This window comes from Rousettus aegyptiacus, unplaced genomic scaffold, assembly GCF_014176215.1.
Source record: "Rousettus aegyptiacus isolate mRouAeg1 unplaced genomic scaffold, mRouAeg1.p scaffold_m13_p_1, whole genome shotgun sequence".
Classification (NCBI taxonomy): Eukaryota; Metazoa; Chordata; class Mammalia; order Chiroptera; family Pteropodidae; genus Rousettus; species Rousettus aegyptiacus.
Genome location: NW_023416284.1, coordinates 17,365,563 through 17,390,953, shown reverse-complemented (window position 1 = coordinate 17,390,953; position 25,391 = coordinate 17,365,563). Strand labels below are relative to the sequence as shown.

The window sequence follows — 25,391 nt, the reverse complement described above, 5'->3', positions numbered from 1 at the left end:
CGGTTCTGATGGAGAGTAGATGCGGGGAGGGACTGTTGAAAATGGACCAGACTTTGGGTACTGGGACTATGACTACTTTTAATCTTATTTAATATACTGTAAAACACCCTGTGTTTTGAAGTAATGTTAGTCCTTCAAAAAAGATGCAGAACAGCTGAAAGAGTTCATGAATGCCCTTCATCCAACATTCTCTAATGTTAAAATTTACAAAACCATACTATAATGATCAAAACCAGGAAATGAACATTGATACAGCATTAACTAAATTATAGATCTTATTTGAACGTCACCAGTTTTCCCCTTAATGACCTTTTCTGTTCCAGGATACAATCCAGGGTCCCACTTTGCAATTAGTTGTCATGTCTCCTTAGTTTTCCTCTGATCTTTGAAAGTTCCTCAGTCTTTCTTTGTCTTTCATGATCTTGACACTTTTGATCAGTACCGATCAGTCATTTTGTAGAATGTCTCACGATTTGGATTTAAATAGTGTTTTCTCATGACTAAATTGCGATCATGCATTTTTGGCAAGAATACCACAGAAGCGATGTCATGTCCTTTTCAATACATCATAGTAGGAGTCCATGATGTTGATAATGTCCTATTGATGATGATGATGTTTATCTTGATCATTTGGTTAAAATATCGTCTACTGTATACTTTTAAAGAAATTATATATTTTAAAAAATTAATTATTAAAGTAATAAATTACCCTTAAGAGTTCAAGCAACATAAGTATAAAGGAAATAAACTTCCTAGCAGACCTACCTCACCTTCCCAGAGCTGATTCCTTTTAGATCATTTTCTACTTATATACACATATATAATGACTTTATTCCAACTTTTTTTGGTTTTGTTTTACTTAACAATATTATCCAGGGACAACTTTCCATGTCAGTACAATCAGTTTTAACTTGTTCTTTCTAATGGTTGGCTAGTATTTCATTCTCTGGGTGATCCTCATATTATACTTTTTTGTATTTTCTAGATTCCTTATGATCACATTAATTTTTTAAAATATAGAACATTTTACCATCACAATTGTTATTTCAAATTTCATCAAAAGAAAAATATTCATATTTTGTCAGAATATTAAAAATGTATATTATATGTTTTATCACCAGAAATAGATCATCTAAAACTTTAAGTCAAAATAAGCCAAAGAATAAAAAGGTATATTTTAAAATAGAACAAGTGAAAAGTAACTGAACTGCCATTGATTTTATTGACACTCAGATGCCATTCATTTAAAATATATACCTTTATTTTATGTAGAAAGAACAAAATGCCAAGTAATTGCAAAATGCCATTGATTTTAAAGTTTTAAAATGTGCAAAATGGGAGTCTTGGAAGTGATGAAATGAGATAGTCCCTTGTTCGCCTTTCATTAACCATAATTCCTGTGTGGTCTTTCAGGCTCAGACAGGACACTGACCAGCTGCCTCTTCCAGCCCAGAGTAATGGAGACAAATAATTCCTCCCGTGTGGACTCTGAATTCCGATACATCCTCTTCCCAATTTTTTACAGTATTATCTTCGTGCTGGGGGTTGTTGCCAATAGCTATGTGCTGTGGGTCTTTGTCTACTTGTACCCTTCCAAGAAACTGAATGAGATAAAGATATTCATGGTGAACCTCACCATGGCAGACCTGCTCTTTTTGGTTACCCTGCCGCTGTGGATCATCTACTACTATCACCAGGGCAACTGGATTCTCCCTAAATTCCTGTGCAATCTGGCTGGCTGCTTCTTCTTCATCAACACCTACTGTTCCGTGGCCTTCCTGGCTGTCATCACTTATAACCGCTTCCAGGCAGTGACACAGCCCATCAAGACCGCTCAGGCCACTACCCGTAAGCGTGGCATCTCTTTGTCCATGGTCATCTGGGTGGCCATTGTGGCTGCTGGATCCTACTTCATTGTCCTGGACTCCACCAATGTAGTGCCCAACAATTCGGGTTCAGGCAACATCACTCGCTGCTTTGAACATTATGAGAAGCGCAGCATGCCGGTCCTCATCATTCATATCTTCCTTGTGTCTGGCTTCTTCCTTGTCTTCCTCATTATCCTCTTCTGCAACCTGATCATCATCCGCACGCTGCTCATGCAACCCGCACAGCTGCAGCACAATGCAGAAGTCAAGCGCCGGGCGCTGTGGATGGTCTGCACAGTCTTGGCTGTGTTCATCATATGCTTTGTGCCTCACCACCTTGTGCAGCTACCCTGGACCCTGGCTGAGCTGGGCTTCCAGGACAGCAACTTCCACCAGGCTATTAACGATGCACATCAGGTCACTCTCTGCCTCCTTAGTACCAACTGTGTCTTAGACCCCATCATCTACTGTTTCCTCACCAAGAAGTTCCGCAAGCACCTCTCGGAGAAGTTCCACAGCTTGCGCAGCAGCCGGAAATGCCCCCTAGCCACCACGGAGACTGGCACCGAAGTAGTTTTGCCACTGAACAATGTCCCTGTCAATTCTTTAAAAAATTAGTCTCTGATTGTTGAGGCCAAGTCCAGAGGCATCGCCTTCATGGACACCACGACTGATTTGGGGGGAAAAGGGGTATCTGCTATGGCCTGGGTATCTCCTTCCTGGGTACTGGGGGCTCATTAGGATTGGAGGCTACCTCCCCGAGGTAGTGATGATGGCAGAGCCAGACTGCTGGAAAAGCTAGAACTTGAATTAGCCCCTTCAGCCACCTTTGGGAACATGCCATAGTAACCTTGACTGGTGACCTCATCCAGAGGGTGTGAATCTTATAGCTCTGGGAGGAAATTCAAGGCTTGAGGCAGACCTTGGGGGCAGAGTCTGAGCCAATCATTTCACCCTACCAGGGCAGCAGGCCCAAGTGAGTATGGCCTAAAGTTTTGGGCAATCACTTTATTACTATAAAGACAGAAAAGAGGGTTTTGGAAAAGGACACTCCCCTGGCAAGGTGGTAGTATCTTCGGGGCAGACTTTTGAGCTAAGATGGTGCTACCTTGTCTCTACTCACAGGCACAAGGTCTTTGTGACACTTCTTAGGGAAAATAGCTCAGTGGAAACTTCTCCTGACTCATCCAACAACCTCTCCTGAATGGTGACCGCAGGAAATAAAACATGTATAGATCCAATGCTAGAATAGGGACTTGTTTCCTGAGGCAGACGTGTTTGCCTGCACAGTCCTCACCTCAGGCCTGGGGAAGTGGGAGAGATACAACCATAGTATCCACCTGTCTGTCTCAATAACAAACCCTGATAAAGTACTTCCCGTGAGGCAGCCACCCACTGTGGTGGGCAAACACCCCTCAAAGCCAGACTTCAGCGTGATGGTGCTCAGAGCCTTCCACGAGAACAGGAGCTTAGGCTGGAAAGTGCCTGTGTGTGGGGAGGTCCCCAGAGTGGAAGGAGCCTGGCAGGTCTCCTCTCTGCCTCTCTTTCTAGAGGCCCCCTCCTAATTTGACTTAAGGGAGACAGGAGGAGCAATTATGGTCCTAAAGGCCAGCAGGCACTTTGATGTCCGGGTGCAGAAGAGAAGTGTCAGCTTCTAAAGGATATCTAGATGCCTGCTTGTGATTTTCAGAAAATATATTCAAACAAGCCTCCTCTCACATTCTGAGCTAAGTTACCTGCAGTATGAACCTGGCAGCCCCAGACCCAGAACTAGGAGGAGGCTTCTCTCATTTCCAGAGCCACATGGACCTTCAAAGCAATCGTCTTGCCTTTTAGCTAGTGTCCCCATAAAGTTGGAATCCTTGTTCTCTGTCTACTGAGCAGGCACTGGATCGATGATTTTGATAACTGCCTCATAGTGAGCCGGTAACCTGCTTGGGCTCAGGATAGTAACTGTGGGCTAGACTTAGCTGATAGTGACCAGGTAGATAGCGAAGTGTACTAGAGCTTTTGTGTCTCACAGACCTAGGTTCAAATCTTGGCTTTGTCACTTTCTGCTGAGGGACTGCGAGCTGAATTTCCTACCTCATAGGGTTGTTATAAGCAGTGAATGAAGTTGCTGATGCAGATACCTCTTGGTCAGGGTGACTATTCATCCTAGATTCTCCTTTTTTTCTGAGAATTTTTCCCCCTCAATCCTCTTACAGAAGCTGAATGGATGAGAGGTGAGCATCTGGCTCTAGTTGGGCCAGTCAGGTGCTCTGTCTCAGGAATAGGTAGCAAGATTCAGGGATGCTATTTCAGGCTCTGCAGGCCACTCACCTGAAGATATATAAACTCTGGAGCTGTGTGTGTGTTTGTACATGCGTGTATCTGGCTCTGTGTATATGAGGGAGGTTGGAAAGGTGGTGGAGGCCGGCCACCTGCATGCACATCCTATAGAAGATAGCTCTGCTCAGAGAGAAGATAGAAATGTGCAAAGAGACCAGGGGAGACCCCAGGAGCCTGGGGGTGGGGGACTTCCAGGGACCTGCTGTCTCTGGTCCTCCAGGCCAAGTCCTTCTTGAGGCACAACTGCACTTTGTCCTTTGAGGCCTGTGAGAGTCCCTTGTTAAAATACATTTTCTTGCTTTGCTTAAGCTGATTTGAGTTATCTATGACTGGCAAGCAAAAGAGCTCTGAACGAGCTAAATGTTTATATGCTAAACCACAGTGTTTCTCGAATTTCAATCATTCCTCTATCCCCCTCTCAATTTTTGCAATATCTTTGTACCAGCTATATGTTTACTTAATAAATATTTTTCTTTAAATCGAGTCACTTTTTAAAATCTAAATTTTTAAAAAAGGATCCTTTGTAATGAATTGTAAATGAAAACTAATGGCATCTGCCATACATAGAAGGTAGACATAAACATAAAACATAGCTATTAAAATAAAAATGTTCTTGGTGTTCTATCTAAAGTCACCTCATACACCCCAGGGACTTGCATATCACACTTCAGGAAACACTGCCATATGTACAAAGCGAACAGTGTCTGCATTCAGTAAGTACGCGGTAAAGAGTAAATCGGACAGTTCTGAGATGATAACTCGTGATCACTCCCTTGCTTCCCCCAGAATGTTGCCCCAACATATAGGCCAGGGTCTCACTCACACCCAGGGACCATGGGGGCGGGAGGAGTATTTCAGTTTGTAGCCCACGCTATGGCCCTGCTGATCCTCTCGTCACTCTGAATACAGCCACTTTCATTTCCTCTGTGGCCTCTGACCTCTGACCTTATTAGATGCTTTCTCTTCTCTCTGAGGTAGCCAGAAAACCTCTTACATGCAGCCTTCCTGAAGTCCTCCTGGCAGAGTCATTGGCTTTCTTCTTGCAACATGTTAGGCTGGGAGGACCCAACTTTTTATACCTTAATTACTTTGGGTACTGAAGTTTATCCATTTCGATGTCTGTCTTCACTATCCTGGGGTAGGAACCGAATCTTAATCATCAGTGATCTATAGTTTCTCACAGAAAACCTGGAACCGAGATCTGTCTGTCTCCAAAGCTTACTGCTTTCCCACGATGTAGCATAAACAGACACATTGACATAAATGTGCACTTATTTTGAAAGGGTTTATTTGATTCTTTAGGGACAGCTAGAGAAGGAATGTAATACATATCCTTTCGAAGTTCTCTGTCCACATTTTAAAGGAAGGTGGGGATTTTCAGAAGATCTGAACATTTTGGAGCTGCAAGGGTCCAATCCCTTTGTCTTACTAAGGGGAACACGGGACTCAGAGGGATTAAAAGATTGCAGAAAGCACATGGCATGGAACTGCAGCGAACACAGAATTGGCTGCTGACCTGTGTCTCTTCTTGCAGTGGTGACAGGGTCGATAGGAAAAACTGAGTTGTAATTCTTTTAAAGAAACATTACCAGTTAGGGTTTCCAAGCCATTTTGTATGTCAAGAGGCCTCGCCCTGCATTGTCCCCTAATCTCAGCCTTCATCCCAAGGAATTACCAGTGATCTCAGTTGGAGAATGTTAGGCAAGACCTGGCCCCTCACTTCATCGAGATGAGTCATAGACACAAGAGTGTGGTAAACATAAGTCACAGCTGATTACAACTGAGCATGTTTATGCCTGTTTTTATTCATCTATGTTTATCTGTGCTTGAGCGCTAAGGCCACAAATAGATGTAATAAAACCCTCTTGTAAAACAACTGGTTTTTGTGCAGACTTGTATTTCTATAATACAAATTATGTTTCCCCTGACATCCTCCTACTACCCAGTCATTCATCTATCCGCCCATCCATTCATCCATGTGTTCATCTATCCAGGTGTTCAACAAACACTTATGAAGTACATATTTTGGTCCGGTAAGTATGCTAAGCACAATTTTTATCTGTTGTCTCATGGAAACCTCGCACTTTCCCTGAAAGGTAGGTGATTCCATCCCCATAGAAATGAATAAAATAAATAAGGACCAAACTGACTGAACCACAGTGGCTGCCTCCCAGGTACTTGGTATAGAAGGAGAGGGGCCTACTTTTTTGTTGAGCTCCAGATATATGCTACTTCACAATCTCATCTCATTGAGTCCTTACAACCACTGTACAAAAATTTATGTTTCATACCCATTTTACAGATAGGAAAATTGAGGCTCAGAGGGGTTAAGTGATTTGGGAAGATAAAAGAGCGAGTAAGTGGCAGAATACTATTCAAACCCAGATCTGCCTTAGTAATATGGGTCCCTTTCCTTCTCTCCTTCCACCATGTGACTGTACTCTCTCTCAAGCCCCTCGTGGCACTGTCCTAGTTGTGGTGTGTGCTGGGGTAGGAGTTTCTTGAGGGGAATAGCAGCTGACCACAGCCCTCGCCAGCTGTTTATAGCTTCCTGTTTGAATGCTCTTGTGCTCCCTATGCAGGCTGAAGCCCCAGCAGCAGTGACTTCTTTCCGGGCTGAGGCTCCTAAGGTCAGTTAGGGAGGACAGTCCTGCACGTGGATGGTATATGCGAACACTGTCTCAAAGAACTTCAGAAGCCAGAGTGTCATTGTTGCTGAAGCTGGAAGGTGCATTAAGTGGTCACCTGGATCCTGACGTCTATGTAAGAGGAGGGAAAGGGATGAACACTCAACAGTTCCTGACCCCTTATCCTGTCCAAGGCACTGTGAGAGGAATTTCACAGCATTACCTGTGAAGAGGACTGACCCTTCCTTCTGCTCGAATTACTCCCCACCCCTCCCCAGATATCCATATGGCTCACTCCTTCCCCTCCTCTTTTAAGGTTTTTCTCAATTGTCCCCTTCTTAGTAAGGCCTGTGTTGAGCACCTCCTTTAAAATAAGCTTAGAGAGTGAAGTGATTCCCCGAGGCCACACAGTGAACGTCTGGATCTGTCTGGCTCGTTGCACTTTCTATTCTGCACTGACTTCCCTTGTCGACATCCTTCATGACACAGGTCGTGAAGGCCCATATCTTCCATCTTCCAGACAAGAGAAATAAATATCGATAGGTAAAATGACTTATCCAAGGTCACACAGCAATAACTTGATAGAACGGAGGTGGATAGATCTTCTATTACCTCCATTTTGCAAGACACTTCTCTTGTACACTTTTCTGTCTGAACGCAAGCTATTTTCTTTCATTCCCATTGTCCAGTCTCAGCCCCCAAAACTGTTTTAGAGTGTTCAATAAATATCTTTGACTTTGTATGTATCCTTGGAAAATGTAGTGTTATTTTCTATGTGTATTCATTTAAAATTCACATAAAAAGCAAGATTTACATATATTGGACTATGGACCTTATTTCGTGTCTCATTTCCGCCCCCCATTCAGCAGTGTTTTTACAATTTAACTATGTTAAAGTATATCATCCAGGTAGCAAATAGCTACCTGGTCCTCCACCACGCGCCTTTACATTTTACTTACATATTTCCCTGGCAATGGACACTCAGGTTGCCTTTAACTCCCTTTTCTATAAATAATACTGTGAGGAGATCCTTCCTGATGTTTCTCTATGCAGGGATATAAGGATTTCCTGGGATGTATACCCAAAGGTGACATTCCTACATCAGAGGTTACACTCATACTTACCCGGATGAAGAACTGCCAAATCACTTCTGAATGGCCTCACCAGTCTGCATTCCCACTCATAGTTACATGAGAGTTTATTTCCCCAATTCCCCACCTACCCATGGCATTATCCAACATTCAGGTTGCTAGTAGGTGTGAAGTAAAATTTTATTTTTAGTTCAAATCTCTCTCAGATTACTAATGGGTTTGCAGTCAGGTACTATTAGTAATTTGAGTTTCAATTCAGATAATTCTGACTCCAAAGCCTGTGCAATGTCATGTAGTGATCAATAAAGTGGCCTCTGGGGCCACGTTGCCAGGGTTCAGTTTCTAGCTCCATCTAGTCTGTGATTTTGAGAAGACTATTTAACCTCCCTGAGCTTCTGTTTCTTCATCTGTAAAATGAGAATAGTTTTACTGTTGACATAATAGTATAGTTTAGAAGATTTAAAATTGCTTAGAATAGTGGCTGACCAGGAATAAGTACTTAGTAAATATTATGTTTTGTCCTGATAGATTGTGTCGTTCACTGCGCAGCCTCCCTTTTCACTCTAGCCCACGCCCCATTTCCCCTGCCCCTTTCCAAAAAATCATGTTGTGTAACTGCATTTTCCTTAGAAATGTGAAACTATAAAAGAGAGGAACAGAGTGTGACTAATCTGAATTTCTCTTTATTTAACTTCCTAAGTCACTCTAAAATACATGCAGAGAGTGTTTTACAAGGAATTGCCACATGCACGAATGAGGGGATTTTGACCTTTGAAAGGAACTGATGAATCAGTTTCTTAAAAGAAAGGATGGAGCGTCAAAGGACTCCATCAACAGACTGAAAAGGCAATGCACTGAATGGGAGAAATTATTTGCAAGTCATGTATTTGATAAGGGATTGATACGTAGAACATATAAATAACTCCTACAACTCAACAGTTAAAAACTCGATTGAAAAATGGGCAAAGGACTTGAATAGACATTTCTCCAAAGAAGATATACAAATGATTTAAAAGCACATGAAAATATACTCGATATCACAAATCATTAGGGAAATGCAAATCGAAATCACAATGAGATAAAACCAGAAAATAACAAGAGTTGGCAAGACTGTGGAGAAATGGAACATTTGTGCGTTGCTGGTGGGAACGTAAAGTGGTGTAGCTGCAGTAGAAAACAGTATGCAATTCCTCCAAATTTAAACATAGAGTTACCATATGACCCAGTAATTCTACTTCCGGAATGCAAAAGAATTGAAAGCAGGGACTTGAACACCATGGTTTACAGAGGTCAAAGGCGGAAGCAACCGAAGTCCATTAAGGGATGAATGGATAAACAAATGTAGTATATGCATACAATGGAATACTATGCAGCCTTAAAAAGGAAAGAAATTCTCATACATGCTACAACATGGATGAACCTTGAAGACATTATGCTAAACAAAATAAGCCAGACACAAAAGGAAAAAAATATTGTATGATTCCATTTATATGAGGTGCCCGGAGTAGTCAAATTCATAGAGACAGAAACTAGAATGGTGGTTGCCAGGAGCTGGGGGAGGGAGAATGGTGAATTATTGTTTAATGAATATGGAGTTTCAGTTTAGAAAGGCGAAAAAGTTCTAGAGATGGATGGTGGTAATGGTTGTTCAACAATGTGAATATACTTAATGCTGAAGAACTGTACACTTAAAAATGGTTAAAATGGTAATTTTATGTTACCACACACAAAAATACTCTTTTTAAAGAAAGAGGTTAGGGTAGGAAGAAGTGAGGTGAGGAGGGAGAAATTCAGGCTCCCAAAGGAGCCTTTCTCACAGTGGGTCCATCAAGTTCAAGGTGGTGTTGCCTGCCACTGATTCAGCAAAGTCTGCTTGAGTTACTGTGTGTGAAAAAGCTTCATCGATAAACTTCTTTACTCATGCTTTTCTTGGTATGTGTGGTTGCCTGAGGCAGTATAGCCTTGTGAAAGAGAATGGATGTCCTTTCGTTCCACCAACATTTAATAATTGCCCATCACAGGTAGCACTCTGTTACGTGCTGTGGGGACAAATAAAAAAAGATGAAAACTCCACTTTCGCACTCTAGCAAGTGGCAGAAAAGTGTTAAAAATGCAATAAAGTGTTGTGTTTGCTATTCAATGATCTGCATGTGCGAGTCCATTGTGAGCATCTCTTCCCAACTCTGTTTTTGGAAATGTCATGTTAGTTTGTTTGAAATCAGCTGTGTTGGGAGTATTTATGCCACAGAAATGAGCGAATGCTACAAATCTTTTGAATCTTGGCTGTGTCAGATTCCTTATTTATAAAATAGATATAATAAATGTCAGTTCCTTCCTCGTCCCTGTCTCAGGAAGAGGGTGATTTGACACTTGAAGAGGGGCTCTGGTTGTTCTTGGATGATAGGGAACCTGTCTCTCTTCAGATAACTGCTGATATTCACACCTCCCCACCCCCCACTGCCATCTCCCCAGTTGGCACCAATGTTGCCCCAGGCTGAGGGTCGTTCAGATAGAGCAGTGGACCCAAAGTAACTCCACACACACTTTTTAGTACCCTCTGGGTACTTGGGAGAGGGAAGGGAGAACTAGAAAGGAAGAAGATGATTATTGCTCTCCACAGGTTCATTGTTTCATTGTTTGTTTTTTATCTTATGGCCTGATAATGGCTTCTAACATCATGGATGTTTCATAACAAAAGAATTTTAACTACAGAGGCAGCCAAAACTAGTTCAGCAAGGCAAGAAGGGGTATGGAGAAGAACTTGGGCCTTGGAGTGAGATCTAGATTTACCTGCCAATTCTGTCATCACTAGTCGTTTGGTCTTAGGTAACTAGTTGCCTATGAGCCTCGGTTTCCTCAGCTGTAAAAATGTCATTATCTAATGACAGCTACTGCACAGATGTTTGGAAGGCTCTGGAGAAGTAATGCAGAGGAAATCATCTTGTAATCTGTGAAGGACTATCACACGTGGCATCACATATCACATGTGCCACGGAATGTGAGCAGTTAACTGTGGCAATATTGCCGGTTGCCTAATATCTATTCTGTCCCTCTTTGAAAATAGAAGAACTATTATTTTAGTTGGAATAACAGTGTGTTTTGTTTTTGCTTTGTTTTGTTTTGGGAAGGCTGCAAAGTTATACTCAGAGACTGATTTCTGTCTTTGCCAGCAATTTATTTAGTACAGGTTCACTATGGGAACTATAATCATTTCATAAGCCAATAGCATATGGGATAATATTTCTTACTAAGCCAAAGAAGGAAATAACATACCCCAAACAAATGACAGATTAATCACACCATTGTTCTCACTTAAGGGGAGGTGATAAGAGATAAAGTCCAAATTTAATACAAAGTGTACCTTTTTATAGGAGGAGGCACTCCAGAGAGACTGTGACCAACCAAAAGGTAGCATCCAGCTGCCAGCGCATTAGTAAAAGTTGCCAGAACATGTGACTAGACAGTGTCATAGCAAGTAAATTGGCGGACTTCCTTCCTGGAGCCCCTGTAAGGCTTTTTGACACTGCTGATAAGAGAGCAGCTTTTATCACAGCAGGAGCTAATGCCCCAAGGGTCTTCCAGGAGTTTTTAGGTTAGTGAAGAGTCCCCTTATTCAAACTGAAACTCTCAAATAGTCCTCACAAACTCTCAGCATTTATAGTCTGAATGTTCCTTTGCCATTGTTGGTTCTCAGCATGTTCTTATATAAGCCCCCAGGGGAGCCCCTTGGCAGTTGGGCTGCTGACTGCTTATCAGCAATAAAATGTCAGGATTGATGACACCCTGACAGCTTCATTTCCTACTTAGATTGAAGGAAAAGGACGTTTTCTCCTTTTTGTGTGTGTATTTGTCATAAACAAGTGGATTTGAAATCATATTAAACCAACGCATGCAGCTTAGAGACTATATGTATTTACTTACAGCTAAGGATAGCCTTGTGCCTAAGTTCTGGCCAATGAGATTTAAGTGAAAGAGCTGCCAGTTCTTCTGGAAGTGCTACTTCAAGGGAGCTGACTAGAAGTAAGCCACTTCTACTTGTTCCTTCTTTTTTCTTGCCTTGAATTTGGTGCTTCAGCAGTTATCGTTGGCCTTGATGTGACTTTGAAAATGAAAGCTAAAACAGAATGATACAAAGAGCCTGGGGTCATGATATTGGTGGAGCATTATTCCTACCTTCTACTACCTTCCCCTGGACCACTTTTATGTGAGAGAGAAATATAATTTTCTCATTTAAGTCTTTGCTAGTTCGGGTTTTCTGTTCTACATAGCTAAATCTAACCTATATTAATATTGATTAATATTAATAAAAGACATAAGGGGCGGGGAGCTCCCTTTTATTGAGCATCTGCTATGGGCTCATACGATTTATACCTTTACATGCTTTCAGCCTTCCGACTTGACTTCTCAGCCGCATTTGACTCTGTTAACCATTCCCTTCTTCTTAGAACTCTTTCATCTCCTGGCTTCTGTGACTTCACATTTTCCTGTTTGTGGGGTCTCTTTTGATTATCGTGTGACAGAAATCTTGACATATACTGGCTTAAACAATAACAAAAAGAACTAAAAAATAATCCAGGGTTAGACATTTAGACCCAGAATTGAGAAGTTCAAATAATAGTATTAGGATAAGAGTAATACTCAAAAAATTTAGCAACTGGTATTGCATTGTCACTCACCCATCAGAACAGATGTCAGAGGGGGTGACCTGAAAGCTCCCTGCTGCTCCTGGCATTAACTATTTAGTTACTAGATGATGGGAGGAAATCCAGGGATTTCAGAAGAAAGGTGTCTGGGAGGCAGTGGGAGGATCACTCTTATTCCCAGGAGATCCTGGGTTGCATTTATTTACCCAGAGAAATATTTCAACAATAATCTAGTGTGTACCAACATGAATAACAGCTTTGTGTTAGGATCTGGTTACTCTTTTTTTCCATCTCTCAGCTGTGCTATTCCATGTTGACTCCATTCTCAGTCGCTCTTCCATGGTTGCAAGATAATTGCCAGTGACTTCCAGGGCTACATCCTTCCCCATTCACATTCAGCAAAGAGGAGTAAAGCCTTTTTCTCCAGCAGCCCTAGGATAAATCCAGAAATTTGTTATGATTGGGCTGGCTGAGATCTTATGCTCAATCCTACTTGATCAATGTGGCTGGGGGTGGAATGGGGTGAGTGGCTTAGGCTAGATCACGTATCCCGCCATGGGAGCCCCAGGTTGAGTTGACTTCATTGGAATATATAGGCTTAGAGTGGAGCTGCTTTTCCCAAAGAAAACCGGGGTACTATTGTCAAAAGAAGAGGGAGCATGTATAATTTCCTACTGCTGCTATAACGAATTACCACAAACGTAGTGGCTTAAAACAGTATATTTTATTCTTTTATAGTTCTGGGGGTCAGAAGTCTGAAATGAGTCTATGGGTCTAAAATCAAGGTGTTGGCAGAGTTGTGTTCCTTCAGGAGGTTATAAGGGAGAATCCATTCCTTTGCTTTTTCCAGCTTCTGGAAGCTACCTACATTCCTTGGTTCATGGCCACACAGCTCCAACCTCTGATTCTGTTGTTACATTTCTTCCTCTGAATCCGACCCTCCTTCTTTCCTTTTATAGGGACCCTTGTGATGGCATTGGGCCTACCTGGATAATTCCGGGTAACCTCCGAGGCGTTGTTTTAAGATCCTTGACTTAATCATATCCGCAGCATTCCTTTTACTGTGTCAGATAACAAATTTACAGATTTCAGGGATTAGACCATGGACATCCTTGGGTGGGGGAGGCATTATTCTGCCTAGCACAGAATGGAAGCTGGATGGCAAAAGCAACGACTGTCTATTATCTCTGCTTTGCCTCCTACCCCTCTGGCTACTCTTTTGTATTTCTTGTAGGTTCATCTTCCTTCACCTGACTTTAAATATTGGCTTTTTCAAGGTTCAGCTCTAGACCTCTTCTATCCTCACGCTAGATTCTCTTCCTGGGAAAGCTCATTGAGTCCAAGGCATAATGACCAACAATGGTCACATACTCACATTTCCGGCCCAGACACTTCTGAGTTCAGTCCAATTTTTCTAAATGCTTACTTGACTTCTTCACTTGGCTATCTTAATGGCCCTCCAAATTCGAGGTGTCTAAAACCTTCTCTCCAAACCCAATCCAGCTCAGCAAATGGCACCACCATCTCTCCAGTTATGGGAGCCAGAAAGGTAGACACTCATCCTTAATATCTATTCTCTCTCTCTCCCCAATCCAATCCTTGACTGAGTCTTTTTAATTTTATCTCCTTGATCTTAAATCCATCCATTTATCTCAATCTATTCAGCCTCCACCACAAGCCACCTCTTTGCTCTAACTCATTAATTCTTCTTAGCTGAACTTCCGCACTGGCCATCTAAACTGGGCTCTTGGGTTTATTCTGTCCCACCTCCAGTTTGCTCTCCATACTATAGCCAAGGTCATTTTTCCAAAATGCAAATCCGATCGTGTAACTCGGCCACTCATAACACTTCACTGACTTCCTGTCGTTTTTAGGAGAGAGATCAAACTCTTCCTGTGATGTCTAAGGCTTTGTAGGGTCTGCTCCCTATTTCTCTTGTTTTGCTTTCTGTCATGTTCCTGTTGTTCATCTACCTTTTTGCTTTTCCTCAAACTTGCCATTTACTCTCTCATTATTTAACCATAACATATTCTGTGTAGCCTGCCAGATTACCACTAACTCATCTTTTGTATTCCCCATGGACCCTTCCTCAAACCCCTGGACCAGATCAAATTCTCTCATTATAAACTTTCATTGTATTCCATTATAGACATTATAGACTGTGAATTTCATAATTCTAACTTTCTGTTTACTTATATACTCATTTGATTAATGCTTTTTTCCCTTAATACAACCACTACTAGCCTGGAAATTCCAGAGGAGTGAGGGCTTTGTCTCTGTTCACCATTAAATCCCCAGCAGCTTGTTCTGTAGCCACTTAAATATCTCTTAAAAACATGAATGTGCATACCCATTTTCAGATCAGGACACTGAGGCTTGTTCCAAAGTCATACAACCAGCAGGGGATAAAGCTCCCAAATTTGACTCCAAAACCTGCCCTTTCTTCTTTTCACTCTGCTGTCCTCTGAGACTGAGAGCGGTTGAGATCATGTCACTTCTGGGGGTGTGGCTCTAGAAACATCCTCTGGTTCCCGAAGTCTTTGGAAATAGATCTGAAAAGGCTGACCGTTTGCCTGACCTTTTGAGGTGAAAGTTCTGTTCCTTTTTTTTGCCCTTCCTTCCTTCCTTCCTTCCTTCCTTCCTTCCTTCCTTCCTTCCTTCCTTCCTTCCTTCCTTCCTTCCCCCCACCTCTCTCTCTCTCTCTCTCTCTCTCTCATTTCTTTGCTTGCTTGCTTTCATCTCTCCATGTGTCTTTCTTCCTCCTTTCCTTTATCTTTTCCTACTTTCCAAAACATGCACAAAGTTCCTGCTTTTGCCACACTCTGTTCTGGGAGATGGTGACATCAAAATGATTCAAATGCAGCCCCTACCCTCAAAGAACTCAAAGTCTAGTCCGTTGGATGTCTAGTCGGTAAGTAAATCCCAACCCAGTATGGTTTTCTTTTTTGTGAAATGGACATCATCTTTACTATACTAGTCAAAGTTTTTGGATGCAAGGACAGAAACTGACTTCGGAATGGAACTTACTAGAAAGACTTTGAGTGAATCCTAAGATTGAAAGAAAAGCAGACGAATCAACCTAAGGAAACAGGAAGATGGGCAACTAATGGAGCCAAATCCACGCTCTAGGAACTAGCTGATGAGGACAATGCCACTGACACTGTCGCTGTCCTCACTATGACTACGCCGGTCGTCCTTCTGTCTTTGAAACTGTTTCTCGAGATTCAAAGACCCAGGTGAGAGCATCTCATGAAGCAAGCATGGGTCATCTAGCTAGACTCCAGTTATCTAGATGCAGGAAGAAGAGATAGCTGCCTCCTTTCAGGGAAAAATGAGAATTGACATTCAGAGCTCCTGACATTGTTGCCCTCATTTCCTCGTGTTTCTTGAGCCAAAGAACGTCCTGGTAGGCTATCTATCCACCAAGTCCTGGACAATGATCAGCTGCTAAGTAGAAGGGCTGGAACTTGAATTTGGGTCTACATGGTGAAGTAGCAGTTAGGGTTCTCGGTTGTGAGCAATAGACACCACCTCTGACAATTTTCAGCAAAAGAGAATTTATTGGAAGTATGGATATGAGTCGAGTTCAAAGAAATAATGAGTAGCTGGAGAAGCAAGTTTGAGGACAGAGAAGAACCAAGGAGAGATGGAGGGCCCCGGATCAAGTTGCAGGCACATTTTTGCTCGTATTCTGCCACCGCCACTATGGTGAATGACCTCCAACAAAATCTATTTTGGCCACAATGTCTCAAAATTCAAATTCTCAGGAGAAGTTTAAGCTTTGATGCGACTGGTTTTAATTATAGCCCTGTCTTGCAGGGTAAGAAGAAGGATATGGCTTCTTAGTGGGGTGGATCATTTGGGGTTACTTTTTCATCAAGACCACAAAGGAAATTATAGTCATCCCCTTATCTGCCAGGGATATGTTCTGAGACTCTCAGTAGATGCCTGAAACTGCAGATTGTACCAAACCCTATATATATACACCATGTTTTTTTCCTATACATACCTACCTATGGTGAAGTTTAATTTACAAATTAGGCATAGTAAGAGTAATAACAATAACTAATAATAAAATAGAGCAATTATAACAATACACTGTAGTAAGTTATGTGAATGTGTCATTATCAAGTAAAATAAGAGTTACTTGAACACAAGCATTGCGATACCATGATAGTAGATCTGATAATCAAGACAGCTACTAAGTGACTAATGGGGAAGTAGCATACACAGCATGGATGCATTGAACAAAGGGATGATTCACATCCTGGGCGAGATAGAGTGAGATGGAGCAAGTTTTCATCATGCTACTCAGAATAGCATGCAATTTAAGACTTATGTATTAGGTATTTCTGGAATTTTTCATTTAGTATTTTTGGGTCATGGTTGACCATGGGTAACTGAAACAGTAGAAAGTAAAACCACAGATAAGGGGAGACCACTGTAATGTGTTGTTTGCACGTGGAAATATTAGTTATCTACTGCTACGATAATGGTGCATAGCAAATAATCACATGCTTCAGAAGCATATAGCAATAAACTCATACATTTAAAGGTCAGCGAGGTGGTCAGCTGGTCTTAACTGGACTTGCTCACATGTCTGGAGGTTGAGTGGCTATTGGCTGACCTAGTCTGACCTTGGCTGGGAGGACTAGGGCCTCTGTCTCTGCTCCTCTAGTAGGCTAGTTCTGGTATGCTCTCATGTGTAATGTCAGAGGCCCGAGAGGGTTAAACCTTATCACACAAGTGCTCTTTAAGCCCCAGCTTGCATCACATTCGCTAATATCTTATTGGCCAAAGCAAGTCACATGACTAAGTCCAGGATCAGAGTGAGAGAGTACTGCAAAATTTTTTGGCAAAGGGTGTGGATATAAGGAAAGGTGAAGAATTGGTGCCATTTTTGCAATCCACAGGGAGAATGGTTTGTGCCACTCAAAAAAAGCCAATGTTTGTGACAGACATCCAAGTCCAAGTTCTTTCCATGTTCCACATCCCCTGGGCCCTGGCCAGAGGAGCATTTCTCCAGGATAGGCTTCTCTCCTCATTCAATGGTATTACTAGAATGTCAGCTCCATGAGGGAAGGGCTTTTTTTCTGTTTTGTTTGTCATGTAACCCCACTGCCTCGAACAGTGCCTGACACATTACAGGTGCTTAACAAAGAGTGATTGAATGAAAATTACCTTGCGAACTTTATGCATCTAACCAAGGTTTTTCACTTTTGTAGGGAGATAGTGTGTTATGGAAAAAAAGATTTACATTTGGAGACAAATCAAACTAGGTTAGAATCTGGGCTTCACCGTTTACTGCTGGATGACCTTGGGCAAATTATCCATTTTTTTTTTTTTTTAAGCCTGAGTTTCTTTTAGTGGAAATCTTTTGGGGTGGCTTCTCAGTGCAACCTCACCATTTTTGGATGATTGACTCACCAATCTTCACATATTTAATGTGATGGGACTTCTAGTATTTTGTGACCCTGGTCTCTTCCCCCAATTGTATCTTGACTGATTGGACCAGGAATATGGATCTGACCCCAAATGGGCCAATCAGAGTCTATTCTCCAGGAATTTGGAATTCCGATCTTAGTCTGGTTGGCCTCTTAAGTGGAGGAGCTAGGAACTCAGGAGCTGTCTATGGCCATTTTCTACCAGAGAGAGCTGATCTATAGCAGAGAGAAGAATAAAGCTCTCATTCTGGATTATTTCTTAGGCTCAGCTATCTGTGAAACAGCTAGGTAGGTAGCTAAATAACCACTGGTGTAATGAATAAAGTCATAGCCTCTGGTTCCAGACCACCTTAATGTGATGCAACCAGGGTCACCCTTACTAGCTGTGCAACCCTGGCTGCATCATTTAACTTCTCTGTGCCTAGTTCTCATTTATAAAAATGATGTTAATACCTCCCTCATGAAGTTGCCATAATGATTAAATTAAAGTGCATAGAACTATATCTAATGCACGGTGAATGCTAAGCAAGCACTACCTGTTGTTATTATGTGTCCATGGATTCCAGGCCACACACTTTGATCCTTAAAATGAATACCCCTTTCCCACTCTTACTCCTTTTTTAAAGAAAATCTCACTTCAGCGGATTGTTGATTTCAATGCCAAGAATCTGAACTAATATGTTTCTTCATCTGTGAAATAGGATAAGTTAAGAATTTGAGGTCTCAGTGCAGCAGTGCGGCAGTGAGGATTAAATGAGATGAGTAAAACACTTGGCATACTGTAGGTACTCAGTGTTTGCATATTTCCCATCCTACCTACCCTGTCCTCCTCTGATTTCAACCATTTTCACTCACCTTGGCCATGCTGAGGCCAAATGTGGGAAAGAGATGGTGCTTCAGGTGTGGATGGTCTTGCCCACAGCTTGGTTTGGCCTCTTTCCAAGGTGAGTCTGATCTTTTCTGATAAGGGTGTTAGAACCACACACCTGGATACCTCACTCTGCATCCAGAGGAGTGAATCATGGATCCTGAGGTGCTTTTCTTCTAAAAGTTTCTCATGGCTGAGGCTGTGACACATGGCACAGCAGCCCTGGGGCGGGGGCAGAGAGCTGAAACATATTTTTTTTATTTGTCCCTTGATGGTACAATCCCTTCCCTGGTCTTTGAGAGTTACATAGGAAAGGAAAAAGTGTGTCTCTGGCCTAAGAGGATTGGGGCAAGAGGTTTGGAGATGCGGACCTAGCTTCTAGATTCATGTGATACTATTCCATGGTGGAGGTCAAATTCATGACAGGAGCTTTTCTTCCTTGGGCTAGCTTCCTCAGCCTCCTCACCTCTTTCTTTTGAGGCCCCCTCCTTTAGGCTCACCCAGCCCAGCGCCTGGGCCCACCCTAGTAAGGGCAGGAGGAATGCTAAGTGGGATGCGAGGTTCTAAAACCAGTTTTGTCTCCTGTATCTGTTTGTCTCTGGATGGGGCAAACAGAAGGAAGTTGTCATTGTCCCTGACCAGGCTCCTTTTTCCTACAGGAAAACAATTATAGACACAGAAAAGGCCATAAAATGTTGACAGATACTTCTAGAGACCCATAAATCCATGATGCTGAAGCTTTCTCATGTCGGGCCAGTCATCGACTGGGATTCTGCCTTTGTTTCCCTACCTAGTTCTCCAGTTCCACATAAACATAGCTTCAGGTTTTGCTTATTACCTTTGTGAACAAAAATGGGGCTGTGCAATAAAACTGACAAGCTCAGGGGTGCAACATGACAGGCCTGACAAGCTCAGTGACCAAAAATAACCACACAGGGTGGTCTGGTCGCAAACCCCGAACTGGGCAGGTCATAGCGAGTAGTTACATCCCAGGCTTATACCTTCCTTAACACGGGTCAGTTTTTACCTTGAGCTACCTCTATCTATTGTCCTTATACATCTAGGATAACATACCTTTGAAATGTCAGAGTAATTTTCTGTTTCTACCCTTCAAAGGCACAACTGTGGGCACCAGGGCACGAGACCACAGAACGCCTCATTGCTATCTTGTTTCCCAAATACCATCTCTATGTGCTGTAAATGTTAATTAAATGTCCTGTACCCACCAATGTAAAAGAAGTACATGTTTCTTCATTTGGCTTTTTATTTAGTCTTAGAGAATTCTTGGCTCTGCTTTCTCCTTCCTCCTTAATCTACCACTAATGGATTTCATGCACCTTTCCTAGGTCTCCTTTGATTCTAATGTATAAAGTAAGCTGCAAAACTGACATTTTTTGGAGCATTTGAGATCCCGTTCCCTGCATATGTTGTCAGTTTAGCTCAAATAAACTCATAAAAATTCACTATAGGTTTGGGTGGTTCTTATGTCCACACCTTCCTCTTAGCAATCTAGTATCTTCCAAAGCCACACCAAGTTACACACCCCTCCTTGGGTGCTAAAACTGGAACTACCTGACTTTCTGTCCAGGATGCACCACTCGAGCTGGGTCAGTGTGCCCTAGACCCATCGACCAAATGTGCTTTCCACCTAATCCAACATTCCCCATGCCTGAGGCGACTACAGTAATTATATTTCGAGTCTTTGTCAAAGAGCCACAGTGGGGAAGGGGCATCAGAAACTCTGGGTTAGGATCCTGGACCATTATCACTTAATTGCTGGGTGACCTTGAGCCGGTTGGTTACCTTTCCTCTCTGAGTTTCAGTTTCCACTCCTTATAAAGAGGCCAATGATCCTCTACTCTGGATTTGGGAGGATGTAATGAGATGAACTATCTGTTGTTTCTAGCACATTGCTCCCTCTCCACACACCACTGTAGAAGGAAAAGGAGTTCCATGTCACCATTCCTCCTCAGTCATTTAGATCATCCCTTGCCCTGAAGCTTTTCATAAGCTTATTATCAGATTAAGATATCAGCTTCCATTCTGGGGGCCGGGTCTGGGAACAGGAAACTGCACTGGAGCAGTCAGCCACTGAAGACAGAGGTAGCAACCCAGTGGTGTAGTGTGTGATGTGGGGGGACAGACTGCTCGGGTTCAAATCCCAGCTTTAACTCTATTCAGTTATGAGTAAACTACAGTATTTCCTGTAGCCTCAATTTTCCCATTTGGTTTATGAAGGGTAAAATAACATGTACCACTTAGAATTGTTTTGAAGATTAAATGAAATAATCTGTATTGGTTGTATGTCACAGAGTATATATACTCAAAATACTTTCGGTACCTAGCTATTTCCAAGTTTTTGCTACTTTATTTTTCTTCTTAATATAATTTAATTAGGGTAATGTTCCAGAAGAGGAATTACTGCCCCCTATAATACTTTGCCAAATTGCTTTTATTCATTCATTCATTCATTTTTTTTTTTTTTATGATGACATTGGTTAATGAAATCCGGTAAGTTTCAGCTATACATTTTAGCAGTAAGGCATATATACATTTACATTGTGTGTTCCCCTTTCATAGTTAGATTTCTGTCAATACATATTTGATCCCCTTTACCTCGTCTAGCTCCCCCTTCCCCTTTACCCTCTAGTAACCACTAGTCTGTTGTCTATGTCCATGAGTCTATGTTTGTTTGTCCTGTTCTTTTGTTGCTTTTAGGTTAATAGCCCACATATAAGTGATATCTTGTGATTTTCAACTTTTAAGTCTGACTTATTTCACTTAGCATGATTATCTCGAGGTCCATCCATGTTGTCGCAAATGGCAGTACTTCATCTCTTCTTATGGCTGAGTAATATTCCATTGTATATATGTACCACAGCTTCTTTAGTCAATCATCTATCACAGGACACTTTGGTTGCTTCCATGTCCCGGCCACCATGAATAATGCTGCTATGAACATCAGTGTGCAAATATCCTTATGGATATGAGTTTTCAAGTCTTTGGGGTAAATACCCAGTAGAGGGATTGCTGGATCATATATGATAGATCAATTCTTAGTTTTTTGAGGAACCTCTATACTGTTTTCCATAGTGGCTATACCAATTTGCAGTCCCACCAGCAGTGTTTGAGGGTTCCTTTTTCTCCACATCCTCTTCAGCATTTGTTATTACTTGTCCTGTTGATTATAACTATTCTAACAGGTGTGAGAAACCTCATTGTGGTTTTGATTTGCATTTCCCTAATAGCTAACGATGTTGAGCATCTTTTCAAATATTTGCTGGCCATTTGTATGTCCTCTAGGGAGAAGTGTCTATTCAGGTCCTCTGCCCATTTTTTGATTAGATCGTTTGGTTTTTTTTGTTGTTGTTGTTATTGAGTCATACGAGTTCTTTGTATATTTTGGATATTAGGCTCTTATTGGAGGTTGCTTACAGATAAATTTTCCCATTCGGATGGTTATCTCTTTACCTTGTTGACGATTTCTTTTGCTGAGCAGAAGCTTTTTAGTTTGATGTAATACCATTCATTTATTTTAGCTTTTACTTCCCTTCCCTTTGAGGTCAAATTCATAAAATGCTCTTTAAATCCAAGTTCCTTGAGTTTTATTATTATGTTTTCTTCTATGCATTTTATTGTTCCAGGTCTTATATTCAGGTCCTTAATCCATTTTGAGTTAATTTTGTTGCGCAGTGATAGACAACATTCTAGTTTCATTCTTTTGCAGGTGGCTTTCCAGTTTACTCAGCACCATTTATTGAAGAGGCTTTCCTTTCTCCACTGTATGCTTTTTTTTTTTCTTTTTGTTGAAAATTATTTGCTCATATAATCATCGGTTTACTTCTGGACTCTCGATTCTGTTCCACTGGTCTGTCTGTCTGTTTTTCTGCCAATACCATGCTGTTTTGATTATTGTCACTTTGTAGTATAATTTGAAGTTGAGCAGAGTGATGCCTCCAGTCTCATTTTTTTTTCTCAGGATGGCTTTGACAATTCGAGGTCTTTTGTGCTTTCATACAAATCTGATGATTTTTTGTTCTATTTCTTTAAAAAATGCTGATGAGATTTTGATGGGGATTGCATTAAATCTGTATAATGCTTTGGGCAATAAGGTCATTTTAACTATGTTGATTCTTCTAATCCAAGAACATGGAATATCTTTCCATTTCTTTGTATCTCCTTTGATTTCTTTTAATGGGGTCTTATAGTTTTCATTATATAGGTCCTTCACATTGTTTCATTAGATTTGTTCCTAGGTATTTTATTCTTTTTGTTGCAATTGCAAAAGGAATTATTTTTTTCCAGTTCTTTTTCTGACATTTCATTATTAGAGTATAGGAACACTATGGATTTTTGAACATTGATTTTGTATCCAGAAACTTTACTCTATTTGCTTATTGTTTCTAGTAGTGTTCTTGTGGAGTCTTCAGGGTTTTTTATATAGAGAATCATGTTATCCACAAATAGTGACAGCTCAACTTCTTTGTTTCTTATTTGGATGCCTTTTATATCTTTCTCTTGCCCAACTGCACTCGTTGGGTCCTCCAATATTATACTTATTAACAGTGGTGATAGTGGATAGCCTTGCCTTGCTGACAAATTGCTTTTAAAAGGGTTGTACCGGTTACCATGTCACAAGCAAATTGTGTAAATACTGGTTTTGTCATATCTTTACCAGTTATCACCATGATAATTATTTTAAATTTTTACTCATATGTATGTAAGTGCCTCATAGTCTTCGTTTCTTTAACAGCAGAGGTGAACAGGGTGTGCCGATAAGTTTATTGGAAGTAGGAAGGTATAATTTCTTCGAAGAGGAACTTGGAAAGAAAAAGACGTATACACAGTTTGTAAATATCTTGAAAATTGAGGATGTTGTTCTTCCTCTCAACTACTGCTACTTCTCTTTTCTGAAACATCCATTTCTATATATCTCGTTCAGTTCCTTTGGCTTTGACGCTTGTTGATCTGAATGTGGAAGTGCCCCAAAGCGATGGCAGTTTAACAGCTTGAGATAAACCTTTGATGACACTTCAGATCCTTTTTTATGTCCCTTTGATCATGCATTTTATCATAACTTTCTAATTCAGAGGAGAAACATAAATTTACCTAGAAGATCACTGAAGAAAATGAAACCCAGTTTCTCCGTCTGTAAAATGGGAGAGGGGGCTGGGATGAGGCAATCTCCAAAGGGCCCTACATTTGAAAGAGAGCAGCTTCCTGAGCCTGTAAGGTCATGCAATAACTTGGTTGGCAAAATATTTCTTGGGAGAAAAAAAAATTAAGCCAAGACCAAGCAGCATCGTCATTCTCAATGTCTAGTTTGTTCATCCAAATATCCCATATGAGGACAATATGCTGGTTGGGAAAATTATTGCTTGGCTATCGCCATGGGAACACAGGCAATTACCTATGGGAACTTAACATTCTAACAATAAGTTTTCTGCTTCTGTACCCCGGCTTGCACACTCGACCTGTGGGTCGACAGGTAATGAATAGAAGAAAAACAGACCTTTGTGTTTAGACAGAATGAAGAATGGGATTTTGGGCTTAAAAACCCTGTACTTCTACATTTCGAGGCTGCTTAATTTGGGGTCTGCATAGCCCTGGCAGACCCAGCTGGCTGAATAAAGAGTGTGTTTCCTATAACTCACTTAGTTCTGGTGGTCTGCTTGTCTTTTGGGGGCTGGTGGCTACAACAACAGAGAATTAAGAATCCAAGAGAAAGGAATTGGAACCCAAGTACACCAGAAGCCATAGATTCATGGTCCCCCACCGCCAATCATATCCTTGGAAATGTTGGGAAAGTCTCTGAGTTTCCCACTCCTCAGGGGCTGGAAGTTCAAACCAATTTAATTTAACTTCCCAAGAATTACTGTATTCTCCATCTAAGCAGCTTCTTGCTTTTTTCCCTTCATTGAAATTATCACTCACATTATTTTTCATTCTTCTTCTTTGGCATTTTTACTTGTTACTGTCTGTCTCCCTAAATAGAACGTAAACTCCATGAAGGCAGGGACTACAACTGTCTCACTCATTGTTTTATCTCCATTCTCTGGAAGATGCTAAGTGTTCAAGAAATATTAATGGAGTGAAAGGTGAGCCTAGTTGGCTAGAGAGGTGGGGATCATCCAGTTTTTGGATTGCATATATTCATTTCCTGTTATAAAGATTGTCCGGTATCATATGTAATTGGTAGAGATGATATTTGAAAAAGAGAGGCTGACTTCAGAGCTCATGTGCTTAACCGTGAGGCTTTGCTGCTGTGCAAAGGAAAAATGCACAGCCATTAAATATATGTGGCAGAAGAATATTATTGATGTGGGAAAATATTCACAATATGTCAGTGAGTGAGTACGTCAGGCTTCAATAGATACTACTTACCACACACGGTTTTAGGAAAGATTAAATGAGTTAATGCATGTAAAGCATATAGGACAGTGTCTACCACATGGAAAGTTCTTGATAAGTGTTGCCAAGGACACTGGTAAGCCATCCCTCATCTTCAGGACTTCTTAG

General features: G+C 41.4%; 1 protein-coding gene across 2 annotated transcripts in view; it reads left to right on the top strand.

The window, feature by feature from the left end:
* The window catches only part of PTAFR (platelet activating factor receptor), a 33,664-nt gene extending 27,589 nt beyond the window's left edge, over positions 1–6,075 (top strand). For both annotated transcript variants that reach the window (XM_016132047.2, XM_016132048.2), the window contains exon 2: positions 1,414–6,075. In XM_016132047.2, coding sequence (XP_015987533.1) covers positions 1,458–2,486 — 1,029 coding nt within the window. In that variant the 5' untranslated portion in view covers positions 1,414–1,457 and the 3' untranslated portion in view covers positions 2,487–6,075. The remainder of the gene's footprint in view (positions 1–1,413) is intronic.
* The last annotated feature ends 19,316 nt before the right edge of the window (positions 6,076–25,391 follow it).